A 20,377-nucleotide genomic window follows, 5' to 3' on the forward strand; every position below is an offset into this window, starting at 1 on the left:
CAACCGTTCCACCGTCCAAACATTCCTCTTAATCAAGACAAAAAATGAAGTTGTTTTTTGAACTGGAAAAATTCCCGGTTTTCCTGGAATTCCTTAATACCATTTCTCAATTATGATGGGACGGCGTGGCGAAGTTGGTAGAGTGGCCGTGCCAGCAATCGGAGTGTTGCTGGTTACTGGGGTTCAATCCCCACCTTCTACCATCCTAGTCACGTCCGTTGTGTCCTTGGGCAAGACACTTCACCCTTGCTCCTGATGGCTGCTGGTTAGCGCCTTGCATGGCAGCTCCCGCCATCAGTGTGTGAATGTGTGTGTGAATGGGTGAATGTGGAAATACTGTCAAAGCGCTTTGAGTACCTTGAAGGTAGAAAAGCGCTATACAAGTATAACCCATTTATCATTAAAACATTTCTCGACCCATTTGAAAGATTCTAACACCAACCATTTTAACTCATTCAGAACATTAAAGGCTTAACATTTTCCCAAAAATTCCAGCTTTTCATGAAATTCCCATTGAAATCAATGGGACACTTTTTCCAAAGTTCCACAATTCCCACATTTTTCATCCGATTCAAACTGTTCCAATTTCAAACTGTTCAGCCTATTCGGGAATTGCGGGCTTTCTCTTGACAAATTCAAAAAAATTCCAGATTTCCCAGAATTCCATGTTTTCCTGGACATTTTTCCCATTCCAAATGAATTGGCCACTTTTCAAACTTCCACATTTTTCAACCAATTCAAACCATTCCACCTTCAACACATTCCACTCATCCTGGATATTCAAACTATAATTTTTAAAAGTTCAAAAAAATTCCAGGAATAACCAGAATTCCCTTTTTTTTTCCAAACCCTTTTTTTGACCCTTTTTTTTCATGGCGACTACTCCTTCTACATTTTTCAACCCACTTCAACCGTTCTACCGTGCAAACATTCCTTTTAATCAGGACAAAAAACGATTCCGGTTTTCCTGGAATTCCTTAATACCATTTCTCAATTAAAAATGTTACTACTTAAACATTTGTCGACAAATTTGAAAAATTCCAAAACCAACCATTTCATCTAATTCAGAACATTTAGGTCTTTTAACATTTTCCCAAAAATTCCGCTATAATGAAATTCCCAAATTTCCTTGAAATTCCCATTAAAATGAATGGGACATTTTTCAAAGTTCCACAATTCCCACATTTTTCACCCGATTCAAACTGTTCAGCCTATTCGGCAATCGGGGGCTTTCCCTTGACAAATTCCAAAAATTCCCAGATTTCCCAGAATTCCAGGTTTTCCGGGACATTATTCCCATTCAAAATGAATTGGCCATTTTTCAAACTTCCACCATTTCCATATTTTTCAACCAATTTAAACCATTCCACCTTCAACATATTCCACTTATCCTGGATATTCAAACTATCATTTTTCCAAGTTGAAAAAATTCCAGGAATTCCCAGAATTCCTCTTTTTTCTGTCGACTACTCCTTCCACATTTTTCAACCCACTTTAACCGTTCCACCGTCTAAACATTCCTCTTAATCGTGACAAAAAAAACAAAGTTATTCCCGCTTTTCCCGAAATTCATAAAAATGGGGTGCAAAGGATCCCATCAAGTCATAAAAACGGGGTCCCACTTTTTTGTAACTGTTTTGAAAACAAATAAGTGTATGCATTATCCTGTTATATCTCACATTCTATATTGTGTTTTGTAAAAAGGTTGTCATAAACGTTACTAAATTCATTTAAAAAAAATTATACAAAAGAAAACAAACTTATGCATATGTCAATGTATTCAGTTATAAACATTCATTCACTTTCTTCTTTCCTTCAAGGATCTAAACTTTACAGCTGCCGGTATTTTTTTCTATATTTTTATTGTAATATTTTCAGAATGTGTTTGTTCTATTTTTGGCCAAAGTAAGACAAAGAAAACAATCTGAAGTTTTCTTTATTTTTTTATTTTTAATGCCATGATTTTAATAGGCCGGCACGCGTGTGCACAGATTTTCCTCCATGCGGCCCCTGAGCTAAAATGAGTTTGACAGATTAGCACATCTGCTAACTTTTTTTGATTGATTGATTGATTGAGACTTTTATTAGTAGATTGCACAGTACATATTCCGTACAATTGACCACTAAATGGTAACACCCGAATAAGTTTTTCAACTTGTTTAAGTCGGCGTCCATGTTAATCAATTCATGGTAAACTTGCAACACAGGAGGCTGTTAGAATAATTAGAATTTTTAAAAATGGGGAAAAAGAAAAAAGTTTCATTTGTATTTTATTAACAAAAATATTAAAAATTAATTTTCTTGATTTATTTAACTTTTTCCTGCTACAGGCTTTTATTTTATTCTATTTGTTTTTGTGTGACTTTTTTCTGCTTTGAAAGGTGATAATAGCCTGCTATCAGTATATACCACAATTGTAGTCCTTAATCCACTTGGTTGAATTAGGCGACATCATTAGCACGTATAAAGAATTGTCACTTTGAGGTTGAGCGGATGTTTTAATTTTCCTTCTCTCCTCCTCCCTTCCAGCCTGTCCCAGCTCTACGTGAAGATCTTCATGCCGGCTCTGCCAGTGAGTGACACAAAAGCCTTTCTAGCGCGCGCTGCTGTGCATTATTGATCTCATTGAGTGTCTTGATGGCAGGCCACCTTCATGTACCAGCTGCAGGGGAGGTATCTTCAGAATCAGGTGCGTGGAACAACGCGATGACTGACTGCTGCGCCTTTTCGCGCGGTCGTTAATAGCGCTGCCTCCTTTCTCTCCCAGGGCATCATGTGGCCTCAGGTGATAACCGGCGCCATCGGGAACATATTCAATGCAATCATCAACTACATCTTGCTGAAGGTGATGGACCTCGGGGTGGCGTGAGTATGTTTACTTCACCTCCTCCTAGTGACCTAATATTGCTTTTAAATGAGTAATTCAAGGGTGTTCCACATGCTAATTGACATGTTACCACCACTTATCTGAGGGCCACTTTGATTGATGTGGTTGACCACAGCGAATGACAAGGTGGCGCCACGGACCTCATTAAATAATGTGACGGACCACATTAAGTGACGTGTTTGGTCATTTTTAAACCACACTTGTAATGTTGCAGTTTTCAACTCTTCCAAAATGCACTAGCTTGATGCTAATTTACAATCAATTTCCCATAGTCGCTATTAGCATTAGTGATTTAACATGGCGATTTCAACACCTCCAAATTTGGCAGAGAAAACTACAACCTAAGAAAACAAACAGCTGGTGTATAATAAGTACAATACTTACAGTACTTTGTAGGGCGCAACATAATGCATTTAGCTTCACAAAAAAAAGCCACTTCCTTGTTGGATAATAATAAAAGATAATAAAATAAATGCCCACAGCAGTAAAGAGTAAAATAAGGAAAATAAATGTTAAATCTTTGTTAATAAAATACAAATTAAAATACGATTTATTTTTCCCCATTTAAAAAAAAATTCTAATTACATTTATTATCTTAACACTGTGTTGCAAGTTAGCAGATGTGCTAATACAGCTAAAGCAGGGGTGTCGAACTCATTTTAGCTCAGGGGCCACATGGAGGAAAATCTGTGCAACAGAACAAACACATTCTGAAAATATTACAATAAAAATATAGAAAAAAAACTACCAGCAGCGGTAAAGTTTAGGTCCATGAAGGAAAGAAGAAAGTGAATGTTTACAACTGAATAAATTTACATATACATAAAATTATATTATATATAATTATATTTATTGCCCTGGGGTAGCTGTGGCTATGAAAGTAGCTTACCACCACTAGGTGTGAATGAAGGATGGGTTCTACATGTAAAGCGACTTTGGGTACTTAGAAAAGCGCTATATAAATCCCAGGTATTATTATTATTATTATTTTGTATTTTTTTTAAGTAACGTTTATGACAACCTTTTTCCAAAACGCAACATAGAATGTGCGATATAACAGGATAATGCATACATTTATCATTTGTTTTCAAAACGCTTACAAAAAAGTGGGACCCCAGAAATGTACTGTGGGACCCCATGTGTATGACTTGATGGGGTCCCTGGGACCCCGTTTTTGAAAATTCCTACCGCCAACAGTATTGGGGCGTGCAAAAACGGCAGCAGGCGGCTGCGGGCCGGTTCTACTACTAATCAATCCCCGACTTTGACACAGGCCATAGGTGGTCTATACCAGTGTTTTTCAACGAGATATTGTCTGGTGTGCCGTGGGAAATTTTGCAACTTCAGCCTAATTGGTCCAAAACATGGCAAATCAATAATTATAATCTGCAAATACTGTGCCGTTCCTTAGTGTCCGTGCTGTGTAGAACTCGGCTGTAGAACTGTGATCCCAATATGCAGACCACAGCGTGCAGGTAAAAAGGTATGTAACGCTTAAGCCAAAAATGAACAAAAGGGAAAAGAAAAGGCAATGAAGCATATGTAAAACGACAGTAAAACTAAACTGGCTACAAAGTAAACAGAATGCTGGACGACAGCAAAAACTTGCAGCGTGTGGAGCAGAGACAATGTCCACACAAAGAAGAATACCAACAACTTAAATAGCCTTGCTTGCTAACACAAGGAAGACATGAAGCTGCTACAGGAAAACACCAAAATAACCGCATAAGACAAGAACTAAAGCACTACACATAGGAAAACACCAACAAACTCAAAATAAGTGGTGGAGTTTAATTTTTTAACGTTTTCTGCTGGTGGTGTGCCTCCGTATTTTTAAATGGAAAAAAATGTGCCTTGCCTCAAAAAAGGTTGAAAAACACTGGTCTATACAGTACTGCCATCTGTCTTGGAAAAGCAACTGCTTTGCAAATGAGACTCGAATGTAATCAGAAAACAAGATGTAACAACTGGACAGCACACATATTCACATATTGTTAAATGTTGCATGAAAAAAATAAATTTTAGATAGGAAAATTTAACATTTTTTAAATTTCAAAAATGTCAATTAACATTTAACATTAACATTAACATACCAGTAAATTGGCGCCAGTAAATTGGTACAGTACAAGTTCGGATGCGAACGCTACCCATCCCTAACTGGATCGCTTTTAGCGTGTACAAATGAATCTTTCCATTTCTAAGAATGCAACCCTCACTGAACAAAGTTTTGGAATAAATAGTGATTGTGTGCTTTGTTCTTGCTGTGGTCTTCCCCCAAAGTGGCTCAGCTGCAGCTAACGTCATCTCTCAGATGTCCTTGGCTGTGTTTCTGTTCGTCTACATGATGGCCAAAGGTCTTCACAAAGCCACGTGGGACGGCAAGTAACATCTTGGTTCTGTTTTGTTCAGCTCCTCCAGACTGTTGACAACTAGACAATAAAACGATATCAATAAATATCACGATAGACGATTAAAAAAATGTGTTCTTCGTCGGAAGAAAGCAAGGTTGGTTGCATGAACAAAGGCCCTCAGTAGTGTTGTCCCGATACCAATATTTTGGTAGCGGTACCAAAATGTATTTTGATACTTTTTTAAATAAAGGGGACCACAAAAAAATTTAATTATTGGCTTTATTTTAACAAAAAATCTTAGGGTACATTAAACACATGTTTCTTATTGCAAGTTTGTCCTTAAATAAAATAGTGAACATACAAGACAACTTGTCTTTTAGTAGTAAGTAAACAAACAAAAGCTCCTAATTAGTCTGCTGCAGTAACATATTGTCATTTATCATTCTATTATTTTACATTATAAAGGACAAGCTGTAAAAAATGATTATTAATCTATTTGTTAATTTACTGTTAATATCTGCTTATTTTCTGTTTCAACATGTTCAGTTTACACTTCTGTTAAAATGTAATAATCACTTATTCTTCTGTTGTTTGGATACTTTACATTAGTTTTGGATGATACCACATATATAGGTATTGATCCGATACCAAGTAGTTACAGGATCATACATCGATCATATTCAAAGTCCTCATGTGTCCAGGGACGTATTTCCCAAGTTTATGAATTTAAGAAAAAAGATTTTGTGACGATAAAAATCGATGTAATCATAGTAGTATCGACTAGATACGCTCTTATACTTGGCATCATTACAGTGGATGTCAGGTGTAGATCCACCCATGGCATTTGTTTACATTCAAGAGCGCTAGCTTGATAGAGGTGACGCCGGTGAGCTATTGTATCCTCCTACGGTGTGTAGTGAACAATGTTTAGTTATTCCTCGTCCTGCAGTGATAACGATACTTGTAAGAAACTTACTTTATTTGTCGCCCTGGAGGCGAGGATTAGTGATTTAGAAAGCACCTCTTCCTTATAACTTTACCTTTATCGTTAGTTTTTAAGCCAAAATGCATCCGTTCTCCCTTTTCTGTCTACACACTGTCTGCTTGAAGCACACTGTGATTGTGCGCTGCCGAACAGGCTCCTCTGCTCGTAAAACCAGCAGATTCATTAGTACCGCAGATTCATTAGTACCGCGATACTATACTAGTATCGGTATACCGCACAACCCGAGCAGGAAGTGATCACTGATCAGTTGGCGTGACACGGTAACAGTATCAACTGTCAAGTTTGGTTGCACCATTGTGTTGTCTGGTTGTTTAGAAGGGAAAGTAATAATAAAGAAATTGTGAATAAATGAGGAAAAGTCACCTCGACAGTTTGGCACTTTTTGGATTTTTTGTGGTCTGTAAATGATGCAAGGCACTCGTTCCCGCCAAAACCTTAGCCATGCTCACCCTTTAGTGCACAGCTGAAACTTCCTAACATTAAACTTGCAGGAAGCAGTTCTTAGGGGTCTCTTTTTTTCCCACACTTTGCACTATTTTCTTACACTTTATCAGACAAGTGCTGCTCTTCAGTGACCACTCACATGAAAGAGAGAGACAGATCCATCCATGAATCAAGAATGTTGCGACCAATTAATAAATGATACTTTAGTGATTTGATCAACATATTTTCACCAAACCTTTTTTCTTCTTTTTGTTAATGTTTACAAAGTCAGTGAATAATTCCCTGGACACAGAGAGGACTTTGATGGCAAAACCCCAAAGATTTAAGACTAGTAGATTGTAATGTTTACGTTTTATTAGTTATTGTGTACTTTGTAGGTAATAAAATGGAATGTGTTATTGTTGCACTGTCAATATCACTCACTAGGGTTGTGAATCTTTGGGTACCGTTCGATTCTCGGGGCTAACGATTCGATTCAGAATCAATTCTCAATTCAAAACTATTCATTACTTTTTTAATAACATTGGGTGCCTGTTGTACGATTAATTATTATTCCTCCATAAAATAAACAGCTGTGATAAAATTATTAAACTTAAAATTACTTAAAAGAAAACTGGTTTTGTTTAATAAAATTCTACCCAAACATTTAACAGGACAGATTTTTTTTTTAAAAAGGCAATTAAATACAAATCATTTATAAAAAAATGTTGTTGTATATTTATTTTGTATTTTTAAAAAAAATTTTTTTTTTTTTTTATCAATTAAAAATAGAGATTCAGTCAAATAGATTTTTTTTGACACCCCCTCACTCACCATAAATGTTGAATCAGAATTGTCAGCATTTAGTTTTTATTCAGTGACACTTCTGTGTAATTTTTATTATTTTTAAGTCAGTACAGTCATTCACTGTGACTGAAATGTAGGGGGTGGCCGAAAAGTTTTGTTTTTTTTGGAGGGGGGGGGGTAGGGAAAAAAGTTTGTTTCTCAGTACCTGTATTATGATTTCCCTATCAAATTAATAAATAAATATTGTAAAAAATAAAAAACCCCAATGGGCACGTCCATATTTCTGACACACAAACAGTATATAATTACTTTTTTAATGAGGTTTTCCGAGATAAAATTTAACTTTTGTGAAAGTGTACTCATGTAGGAAAAAAAACATTTTTTTTTATTTAAGTACTGTATTTTCCGAACCATAGGGCACACCGGATTATAAGGCACACTGCCGATGAATGGTCTATTTTTGATCTTTTTCCATATATAAGGCGCACCGGATTATAAGGCGCATTTAAAGGAGTCATATTATTTTTTTCTAAATGTAAAACACTTCCATGTGGTCTACATAACACAAAATGTTGCATATATTGTCGTCACGGACTACAAAGGCGGACGCGCGCAATTTTTCAGGATTTATGCAGATCCCAAATACAGATCAGCAGGTACCAGAAGGTAAGAAAAGTTGCTTTTGCATAATATTGCGAAACAAAACGCCTGATAATATGTCTTACCTTATACACACACCATAATAATACTCGTATGTTGAAGCACAGTACAATCCATCAAGCGGTGTGGCTTCATAGCTTACCAAAGTCGTACTAAAACATTTTGATAAATTTTTGAGCGCCGTGTGCAATATTCTATATTTTCAATGGAACATATGTCGTTGGTGTTTACTTGAGTCATATTGCCATCATATTGCAGTCTACACGTATCTCTTATGTGTGACTGCTGGTCACACTTATTTCACCATGTACCAAATAAAATAGCTTCAAGGTCGCTAAGCATAACCAAAATTCTTCTGTACATTAGGCGCACCGGGTTATTAGGCGTTTTAAGTGCGCCTATTAGTCGGAAAAATACGGCATTCTTTGTTTTAAGTTCCATATTGCCATCGTAGTGCAGTCTACACATGTGACTGCCATCTACTGGTCACACATATAATTACACCATGTACCAAATTAAAAAAAAAAAGCTTTGAGGTGGGTAAGGTCAACCAAACTTATTCCTTATGTCGAGTTTTGAGGAAAAAAAAGATTTTAAGTGCGCCTTATACCGTAATAATACGGTATACCTTGTGAAAATAGTATATTGGGAACCAAATTCAAAGGACGCCCCACCCTAGTCATATGTGGTGAACGCATGTCGTTCTTGTCGCCTCTCAGGCTGGACGTCAGACTGCCTGCAGGAGTGGGGTCCCTTCCTGCGTCTGGCCATCCCCAGCATGCTGATGACGTGTTTGGAGTGGTGGCTCTACGAGGTCGCCGGCTTCCTGTCGGGTTTGATCAGCGAGGTGGAGCTGGGGGCCGAGTCCGTCGTGTACCAGATGGCCGTCCTGGTCTACATGGTAACGTCTCTTCTCGTCGTCTTATCGTTAACGCTGCACTTTCTAGCCCCGCCTCCTTTAAACACTGTACGTAATATCTTTTTGCTGTTTGACTTCTTCTAGTTCCCGTTGGGCTTCTCGGTAGCCGGCAGCGTCCGTGTAGGAAACAGTCTCGGTGGCGGGAACACTGAGCAAGCCAAGCTGTCCGGCAAGGTCGCCGTCTTGTGTGCACGTACGACACACACACACACACACACACACACACACACACTGTTTATCATTTGGAATGGGGACCAAGTTTTTGATCATCACTTGTGGGGACCACCCTTTCTACAGGTTGTGGAGGCATAAAAAGATTATGTTAAATGGCCAACTGTCTTTAAATCTCTGGATTGATGAAGTAATGTGCTGATCATTCTTACTGGGGACCATGGGGAAAAAGAGTTTATATGGTTCAATATGGTTTATGCAAATTTAAATAATTTTGCATAATTCACACAAATTTGTGACTACTGAGGACCATTTAAAAAAAAAAAAAGAAATTAAAAAGTTCAAATTAAATATGACATGATCCTCAGAATACAGCACTACAGCTGTCCTCTCATAGGAAGTTTCACCACTTAAAGGCCTACTGAAATGAATTTTTTTTATTTAAACGGGGATAGCAGATCTATTCTGTGTCATACTTGATCATTTCGCGATATTGCCATATTTTTGCTGAAAGGATTTAGTATAGAACAACGACGATAAAGATTGCAACTTTTGGTATCTGATAAAAAAAAGGCTTGCCCCTACCGGAAGTAGCGTGACGTAGTCAGTTGAACATATACGCAAAGTTCCCTATTGTTTACAATGATGGCCGCATGAAGTGAGAGAGATTCGGACCGAGAAAGCGACAATTTCCCCATTAATTTGAGCGAGGATGAAAGATTTGTGGATGAGTAAAGTGCAAGTGAAGGACTAGTGGGGAGTTGAAGCTATTCAGATAGGGAAGATGCTGTGAGAGCCGGGGGTGACCTGATATTCAGCTGGGAATGACTACAACAGTAAATAAACACAAGACATATATATACTCTATTAGCCACAACACAACCAGGCTTATATTTAATATGCCACAAATTAATCCTGCATAAAAACACCTGCGTGTTTGTTACGCTAGCTCCTAGCTCCTATGCTAGCTCCTAGCTCCATAGAACACGCCAATACAATTCAAACACCTGATCAACACACACAATCACTCAGCCCAAAAGACCGTTCACCTAACCCAAGGTTCATAAAGCTTATATATTTTTAAAAAGTTACGTACATACGCAAAAAAAAGTTGCGCACATACGGTCAAGCGATCAAATGTTTAGAAGCCAAAGCTGCATACTCACAGTAGCACGTCTGCGTCTTTGTCATCCAAATCAAAGTAATCCTGGTAAGAGTCTGTGTTGTCCCAGTTCTCTACAGGCGTCTGTGTATCAAAGTCAAAAGTCCTCCTGGTTAGAGTCTGTTATCCGAGTTCTTCCATCTTGACTGCATCTTTCGGGAATGTAAACAAAGAAGCGCCGGCTGTGTACTGTTGTTGCTGACTACGTTCGAAAAATACGTCCATTTCGCACCGACAACTTTCTTCTTTGCTTGCTCAGCTTCCTTCTCCATAATGCAATGAACATGATTGCAACAGATTCACGAACACAGATGTCCAGAATACTGTGGAATTATGAAATGAAAACAGAGCTTTTTCGAATTGGCTTCAATGTGGAAGGCATACCCGTGTTCGCCGGGCTACGTCACGCGCATACGTCATCCTCAGAGGCGTTTCGAACCGAAAGTTTAGCGGCAAATTTAAAATGTCACTTTATAAGTTAACCCGGCCGTATTGGCATGTGTTATAATGTTAAGATTTCATCATTGATATATAAACTATCAGACTGCGTGGTCGGTAGTAGTGGGTTTCAGTAGGCCTTTAAATGGTACTAAAAAAATATTTTTTATTTTTTTTATTTTTTTATTTTTTTTTACATAAATAAATACAATCATGTGTGCTTACGGACTGTATTGTATCCCTGCAGACTGTATTGATCTATATTGATATATAATGTATATATAGTGTTTTTTATGTTGATTTCATAAAAAATAAAAAATACAAAAAATAAAAATATATATATATATATATATATATATATATATATTTTTTACATAAATACAATCATGTGTGCTTACGGACTGTATCCCTGCAGACAGTATTGATCTATATTGATATATAATGTATATATTGTGTTTTTTATGTTGATTTCATAAAAAAAAAAAAAAAAAAAAAATTTTTTTTAAATTTCTTGTGCGGCCCGGTACCAATCGGTCCGCGGACCGGTACCGGGCAGCGGCCCGGTGGTTGGGGACCACTGCTTTAGGGGACCTGTTTTGTGTAAACAGAGCGATGTTCCCATTAAGTAAGCCTTGCCAGAACACACACACACACACAAATGTATAAAGGTCCCCTGTTATTTATAACTTTTTAATAATGTTGTAATGTTTGCTCCACTTTTGAGTTAAGAGGCACTCGAATGACGTCATTTAGGAAATACCACCTTGTATACGCCGACCACTTTGTAAAAAAACAAAACAAAAAAAACCCAGCTTTGCTACACATCTTAAAATGAAGCTCTACCAATGATCCATATTTAGTTTTTCTTCAGTGAATATGCTAATCCAGATAAAATGTGATGTTAGCATGTAGCTCACATGGCTATGCTTGTATTGTTCATTTAGCATGATGTCAAAATGTAATGTTGGCATGTAACTTGCAGAGCTATGCTAGCGTCGCTAACCTAGCATGATGTTAAAATGTAATGTTGGCATGTAACTTGCAGAGCTATGCTAGCGTCGCTAACCTAGCATGATGTTAAAATGTAATTTTGGCATGTAACTCACCTGGTATAGTGGTGCTAACCTGGCTTGATGTTAAAATGAAATGTTAGCTTGTAGCTCACATATTTATAGCTATGCTAGTGTTGCTAACTTAGCATGATGTTAAAATGTAATGTTAGCATGTAACTCAAATAGCTATTATAGCGTCGCTAACCTAGCATGATGTTAAAATGTAATTTTGGCATGTAACTCACCTGGTTGTGATACTGGTGCTAACATGGCTTGATGTTAAAGTGAAATGTTAGCTTGTAGCTCACATAGCTATGCTAGTGTTGCTAACCTAGCATGATGTTAAAAGGTAATTTTGGCATGTAACTCACCTGGTTGTGCTAGTGGTGCTAACATGGCTTGATGTTAAAATGAAATGTTAGCTTGTAGCTCACATAGCTATGCTAGTGTTGCTAACTTAGCATGATGTTAAAATGTAATGTTAGCATGTAAAGCTATGCCAGTGTCACTAATGATGTTAAAATGTAATTTTGACATGTAACTCATGGTGGTGCTAACCTGGCTTGATGTTAAAATGAAATGTTAGCTTGTACCTCACATATTTATAGCTATGCTAGTGAATATGTGAGCTAGTGATGTTAAAATGTAATGTTAGCATGTAACTCAAATAGCTATGCAAGCCTCGCTAACCTAGCATGACGTTAAAAGGTAATTTTGGCATGTAACTCACAAAGCTATGCTAATGTCGCTAACCTTGCATGATGTTAAAATGTAATTTTGGCATGTAACTCACCTGGTTGTGATACTTGTGCTAACATGGCTTGATGTTAAAATGAAATGTTAGCTTGTAGCTCACATAGCTATGCTAGTGTTGCTAACCTAGCATGATGTTAAAAGGTAATTTTGGTTGTGCTAGTGGTGCTAGCATAGCTAACAGGTAATTTTGGTTGTGCTAGTGGTGCTAACATGGCTTGATGTTAAAATGAAATGTTAGCTTGTAGCTCACATAGCTATGCTAGTGTTGCTAACTTAGCATGATGTTAAAATGTAATGTTAGCATGTAAAGCTATGCCAGTGTCACTAATGATGTTAAAATGTAATTTTGGCATGTAACTCATGGTGGTGCTAACCTGGCTTGATGTTAAAATGAAATGTTAGCTTGTAGCTCACATATTTATAGCTATGCTAGTGAATATGTGAGCTACTGATGTTAAAATGTAATGTTAGCATGTAACTCAAATAGCTATGCAAGCGTCGCTAACCTAGCATGACGTTAAAAGGTAATTTTGGCATGTAACTCACAAAGCTATGCTAATGTCGCTAACCTAGCATTATGTTAAAATGTAATTTTGGCATGTAACTCACCTGGTTGTGCTAGTGTTGCTAACCTGGCTTGATGTTAAAATGAAATGTTAGCTTGTAGCTCACATATTTATAGCTATGCTAGTGTTGCTATCCTATCATGATGTTAGAAGGTAATTTTGGCATGTAACTCACAAAGCTATGCTAATGTCGCTAACCTAGCATTATGTTAAAATGTCATTTTGGCATGGTGCTAACCTGGCTTGATGTTAAAATGAAATTTTAGCTTGTAGCTCACATAGCTATGCTAGTGTTGTTAACTTAGCATGATGTTAAAATGAAATGTTAGCATGTAGCTCACATATATTTGCTAGTGTTGCTAACCTAGCATGACGTTAAAAGGCAATTTTGGCATGTAGCTCACATAGCTATTCTATATTCAATATTGGACCTTTTTAATGTGCAAGTTGTGTTTCTTTGACGTTGTTTGTCCACTCCAGTCATCGCCTCGTGCTTCGTCGGGGTGTTCCTCGCCGTGTCTCGGAATGTCATCGCTTACGTTTTCACCACAGACAAGTAACGGCTGCCATCGTTGTGCGGTTACTCTTTCCTGGAACATGACGTAATTACCCACAATCCTTTGCTCCTTGCAGGGACATCGTGGCGAGGGTGGCGGACGTCATGTGGTTGTACGCCATCATCCACGTGGCCGACGCCTTCGCGGTGAGCACAGAAACGAGAACTTATTTGTGGTCAAACGTCTCTAACGTGGTGTGTGATGGCGCTCCCTAGGCGGTGACGGGAGGTATCGTCAGGGGGGCCGGCAAGCAAATGGTGGGAGCGGCGTGCAGTTTGGTGGGTTACTACGTGGTGGGCTTCCCCATCGGAGTGTCGCTGATGTTCCCCGTCAACATGGGCATCACGGGTAAGATCACGTGATGTCATCATGGGTATCATGGGTAAGGTCATGCTATGTCATCATGGGCATCATGTGTATACGTCATGTGATGTCATCATGGGTAAGGATCAAGTGATGTCATCATGGGTAAGGATCAAGTGATGTCATCATGGGTATCATGGGTAAGGTCATGTGATGTCATCATGTGTATACGTCATGTGATGTCATCATGGGCATCATGTGTAAGGTCTTGTGATGTCATCATGGGTAAGGATCAAGTGATGTCATCATGGGTAAGATCACGTGATGTCAACAAGGGCATCTTACCCATGATGCCCATGTCACGTGATGTCATCATGGGTAAGATCACGTGATGTCATCATGGGTAAGATCACGTGATGTCAACATGGGCACCATGGGTAAGATCATGTGATGTCGTCATGGGTAAGATCACGTGATGTCATCATGTGCAAGATCACGTGATGGCATCATGGGTAAGGTCATGTGATGTCATCATGGGTAAGATCACGTGATGGGTAAGATCACGTGATGTCAACATGGGCATCATGGACCTTACCCATGATGACATCACATGACCTTACCCATGATGACATCACATGACCTTTCATGTGATGTCATCATGGGTAAGGTCATGTGATGTCGTCATGGGTAAGATCACGCGATGTCAACATGGGTCAGATCACGTGATGTCAACATGGGTAAGATCACGAGATGTCAGCATGGGCATCATGGGTAAGGTCACGTGATGATTTCATCATGGGTAAGGTCACGTGATGATTTCATCATGGGTAAGGTCACGTGATGTCATCATGGGTAAGATCACGTGATGTCAACATGGGCATCTTACCCATGATGCCCATGTCACGTGATGTCCTCATGGGTAAGGTCACGTGATGATGTCATCATGGGTACGGTCACGTGATGATGTCATCATGGGTACGGTCACGTGATGATGTCATCATGGGTACGGTCACGTGATGATGTCATCATGGGTACGGTCACGTGATGATGTCATCATGGGTACGGTCACGTGATGATGTCATCATGGTTAAGATCACGTGATGTCAACATGGGCATCTTACCCATGATGCCCATGTCACGTGAAGTCCTCATGGGTAAGGTCACGTGATGTCATCATGGGTACGGTCACGTGATGATGTCATCATGGGTACGGTCACGTGATGATGTCATCATGGGTACGGTCACGTGATGATGTCATCATGGGTAAGATCACGTGATGTCATCATGGATAAGATCACGTGATGATGTCATCATGGTTAAGATCACGTGATGTCAACATGGGCATCTTACCCATGATGCCCATGTCACGTGATGTCCTCATGGGTAAGGTCACGTGATGTCATCATGGGTAAGGTCAAGTGATGTCAACATGGGCATCTTACCCATGATGCCCATGTCATGTGATGTCATCATGGGTAAGGTCACGTGATGTCATCATGGGTAAGGTCACGTGATGTCATCATGGGTAAGGTCACGTGATGATGTCATCATGGGTAAGGTCACGTGATGTCAACATGGGCATCTTACCCATGATGCCCATGTCACGTGATGTCATCATGGGTAAGGTCACGTGATGATGTCATCATGGGTAAGGTCACGTGATGATGTCATCATGGGTAAGGTCACGTGATGATGTCATCATGGGTAAGGTCACGTGATGATGTCATCATGGGTACGGTCACGTGATGATGTCATCATGGGTACGGTCACGTGATGATGTCATCATGGGTACGGTCACGTGATGATGTCATCATGGGTACGGTCACGTGATGATGTCATCATGGGTAAGATCACGTGATGTCATCATGGGTAAGATCACGTGATGATGTCATCATGGTTAAGATCACGTGATGTCAACATGGGCATCTTACCCATGATGCCCATGTCACGTGATGTCCTCATGGGTAAGGTCACGTGATGTCCTCATGGGCAAGATCACGTGATGGCATCATGGGTAAGGTCATGTGATGTCATCATGGGTAAGATCACGTGATGGGTAAGAGCACGTGATGTCAACATGGGCATCATGGACCTTACCCATGATGACATCACATGACCTTTCATGTGATGTCATCATGGGTAAGGTCATGTGATGTCGTCATGGGTAAGGTCATGTGATGTCGTCATGGGTAAGATCACGTGATGTCAACATGGGTCAGATCACGTGATGTCAACATGGGTAAGATCACGTGATGTCAGCATGGGCATCATGGGTAAGGTCACGTGATGATTTCATCATGGGTAAGGTCACGTGATGATTTCATCATGGGTAAGGTCACGTGATGTCATCATGGGTAAGATCACGTGATGTCAACATGGGCATCTTACCCATGATGCCCATGTCACGTGATGTCCTCATGGGTAAGGTCACGTGATGTCCTCATAGGTAAGGTCACGTGATGATGTCATCATGGGTACGGTCACGTGATGATGTCATCATGGGTACGGTCACGTGATGATGTCATCATGGGTACGGTCACGTGATGATGTCATCATGGGTAAGATCACGTGATGATGTCATCATGGTTAAGATCACGTGATGTCAACATGGGCATCTTACCCATGATGCCCATGTCACGTGAAGTCCTCATGGGTAAGGTCATGTGATGTCATCATGGGTACGGTCACGTGATGATGTCATCATGGGTACGGTCACGTGATGATGTCATCATGGGTACGGTCACGTGATGATGTCATCATGGGTAAGATCACGTGATGTCATCATGGATAAGATCACGTGATGATGTCATCATGGTTAAGATCACGTGATGTCAACATGGGCATCTTACCCATGATGCCCATGTCACGTGATGTCCTCATGGGTAAGGTCACGTGATGTCATCATGGGTAAGGTCACGTGATGATGTCATCATGGGTAAGGTCAAGTGATGTCAACATGGGCATCTTACCCATGATGCCCATGTCACGTGATGTCATCATGGGTAAGGTCACGTGATGTCATCATGGGTAAGGTCACGTGATGTCATCATGGGTAAGGTCACGTGATGATGTCATCATGGGTAAGGTCACGTGATGTCAACATGGGCATCTTACCCATGATGCCCATGTCACGTGATGTCATCATGGGTAAGGTCACGTGATGATGTCATCATGGGTAAGGTCACGTGATGATGTCATCATGGGTAAGGTCACGTGATGATGTCATCATGGGTAAGGTCACGTGATGATGTCATCATGGGTAAGGTCACGTGATGATGTCATCATGGGTACGGTCACGTGATGATGTCATCATGGGTACGGTCACGTGATGATGTCATCATGGGTAAGATCACGTGATGTCATCATGGGTAAGATCACGTGATGATGTCATCATGGTTAAGATCACGTGATGTCAACATGGGCATCTTACCCATGATGCCCATGTCACGTGATGTCCTCATGGGTAAGGTCACGTGATGTCCTCATGGGCAAGATCACGTGATGGCATCATGGGTAAGGTCATGTGATGTCATCATGGGTAAGATCACGTGATGGGTAAGAGCACGTGATGTCAACATGGGCATCATGGACCTTACCCATGATATCACATGACCTTTCATGTGATGTCATCATGGGTAAGGTCATGTGATGTCGTCATGGGTAAGGTCATGTGATGTCGTCATGGGTAAGATCACGTGATGTCAACATGGGTCAGATCACGTGATGTCAACATGGGTAAGATCACGTGATGTCAGCATGGGCATCATGGGTAAGGTCACGTGATGATTTCATCATGGGTAAGGTCACGTGATGATTTCATCATGGGTAAGGTCACGTGATGTCATCATGGGTAAGGTCACGTGATGTCATCATGGGTAAGATCACGTGATGTCAACATGGGCATCTTACCCATGATGCCCATGTCACGTGATGTCCTCATGGGTAAGGTCACGTGATGTCCTCATGGGTAAGGTCACGTGATGATGTCATCATGGGTACGGTCACGTGATGATGTCATCATGGGTACGGTCACGTGATGATGTCATCATGGGTACGGTCACGTGATGATGTCATCATGGGTAAGATCACGTGATGATGTCATCATGGTTAAGATCACGTGATGTCAACATGGGCATCTTACCCATGATGCCCATGTCACGTGAAGTCCTCATGGGTAAGGTCACGTGATGTCATCATGGGTACGGTCACGTGATGATGTCATCATGGGTACGGTCACGTGATGATGTCATCATGGGTACGGTCACGTGATGATGTCATCATGGGTAAGATCACGTGATGTCATCATGGATAAGATCACGTGATGATGTCATCATGGTTAAGATCACGTGATGTCAACATGGGCATCTTACCCATGATGCCCATGTCACGTGATGTCCTCATGGGTAAGGTCACGTGATGTCATCATGGGTAAGGTCACGTGATGATGTCATCATGGGTAAGGTCAAGTGATGTCAACATGGGCATCTTACCCATGATGCCCATGTCACGTGATGTCATCATGGGTAAGGTCACGTGATGTCATCATGGGTAAGGTCACGTGATGATGTCATCATGGGTAAGGTCACGTGATGTCAACATGGGCATCTTACCCATGATGCCCATGTCACGTGATGTCATCATGGGTAAGGTCACGTGATGATGTCATCATGGGTAAGGTCACGTGATGATGTCATCATGGGTAAGGTCACGTGATGATGTCATCATGGGTAAGGTCACGTGATGTCATCATGGGTACGGTCACGTGATGATGTCATCATGGGTACGGTCACGTGATGATGTCATCATGGGTACGGTCACGTGATGATGTCATCATGGGTAAGATCACGTGATGTCATCATGGGTAAGATCACGTGATGATGTCATCATGGTTAAGATCACGTGATGTCAACATGGGCATCTTACCCATGATGCCCATGTCACGTGATGTCCTCATGGGTAAGGTCACGTGATGTCCTCATGGGCAAGATCACGTGATGGCATCATGGGTAAGGTCATGTGATGTCATCATGGGTAAGATCACGTGATGGGTAAGATCACGTGATGTCAACATGGGCATCATGGACCTTACCCATGATGACATCACATGACCTTTCATGTGATGTCATCATGGGTAAGGTCATGTGATGTCGTCATGGGTAAGATCACGTGATGTCGTCATGGGTAAGATCACGTGATGTCAACATGGGTAAGATCACGTGATGTTAGCATGGGCACCATGGGTAAGATCACGTGATGTTAGCATGGGCACCATGGGTACGATCACGTGATGTTAGCATGGGCACCATGGGTAAGATCACGTGATGTCAGCATGGGCATCATGGGTAAGGTCACGTGATGTCATCATGGGTAAGGTCACGTGATGATTTCATCATGGGTAAGGTCACGTGATGTCATCATGGGTACGGTCACGTGATGTCAACATGGGCATCTTACCCATGATGCCCATGTCACGTGATGTCCTCATGGGTAAGGTCACGTGATGTCATCATGGGTAAGGTCACGTGATGTCATCATGGGTAAGGTCACGTGATGATGTCATCATGGGTACGGTCACGTGATGATGTCATCATGGGTACGGTCACGTGATGATGTCATCATGGGTAAGATCACGTGATGTCAACATGGGCATCTTACCCATGATGCCCATGTCACGTGATGTCCTCGTGGGTAAGGTCACGTGATGTCATCATGGGTAAGGTCACGTGATGATGTCATCATGGGTAAGGTCAAGTGATGTCAACATGGGCATCTTACCCATGATGCCCATGTCACGTGATGTCCTCATGGGTAAGGTCACGTGATGTCATCATGGGTAAGGTCACGTGATGTCATCATGGGTAAAGTCACGTGATGATGTCATCATGGGTAAGGTCACGTGATGATGTCATCATGGGTAAGGTCACGTGATGATGTCATCATGGGTAAGGTCACGTGATGATGTCATCATGGGTAAGGTCACGTGATGATGTCATCATGGGTACGGTCACGTGATGTCATCATGGGTACGGTCACATGATGATGTCATGGTTAAGATCACGTGATGTCAACATGGGCATCTTACCCATGATGCCCATGTCACGTGATGTCATCATGGGTAAGGTCACGTGATGTCATCATGGGTAAGGTCACGTGATGATGTCATCATGGGTAAGGTCACATGATGATGTCATCATGGGTAAGGTCACGTGATGATGTCATCATGGGTAAGGTCACGTGATGTCATCATGGGTACGGTCATGTGATGATGTCATCATGGGTAAGATCACGTGATGTCGTCATGGGTAAGATCACGTGATGT

At 40.7% G+C, this 20,377-nt stretch overlaps 1 protein-coding gene across 2 annotated transcripts in view; it reads left to right on the forward strand.

Annotated features, from left to right (window-relative positions):
- LOC133664994 (multidrug and toxin extrusion protein 1-like) overlaps positions 1 to 20,377 on the forward strand; it is a 175,202-nt gene that overhangs the window by 146,830 nt on the left and 7,995 nt on the right. For both annotated transcript variants that reach the window (XM_062070114.1, XM_062070113.1), the window contains 9 exons: positions 2,530 to 2,572; positions 2,645 to 2,689; positions 2,768 to 2,865; positions 5,168 to 5,265; positions 8,854 to 9,035; positions 9,138 to 9,246; positions 13,679 to 13,754; positions 13,832 to 13,901; positions 13,971 to 14,103. In XM_062070114.1, the coding sequence (XP_061926098.1) occupies positions 2,530 to 2,572; positions 2,645 to 2,689; positions 2,768 to 2,865; positions 5,168 to 5,265; positions 8,854 to 9,035; positions 9,138 to 9,246; positions 13,679 to 13,754; positions 13,832 to 13,901; positions 13,971 to 14,103 (854 nt within the window). The remainder of the gene's footprint in view (positions 1 to 2,529; positions 2,573 to 2,644; positions 2,690 to 2,767; positions 2,866 to 5,167; positions 5,266 to 8,853; positions 9,036 to 9,137; positions 9,247 to 13,678; positions 13,755 to 13,831; positions 13,902 to 13,970; positions 14,104 to 20,377) is intronic.

This window comes from Entelurus aequoreus, linkage group LG14, assembly GCF_033978785.1.
Source record: "Entelurus aequoreus isolate RoL-2023_Sb linkage group LG14, RoL_Eaeq_v1.1, whole genome shotgun sequence".
Classification (NCBI taxonomy): Eukaryota; Metazoa; Chordata; class Actinopteri; order Syngnathiformes; family Syngnathidae; genus Entelurus; species Entelurus aequoreus.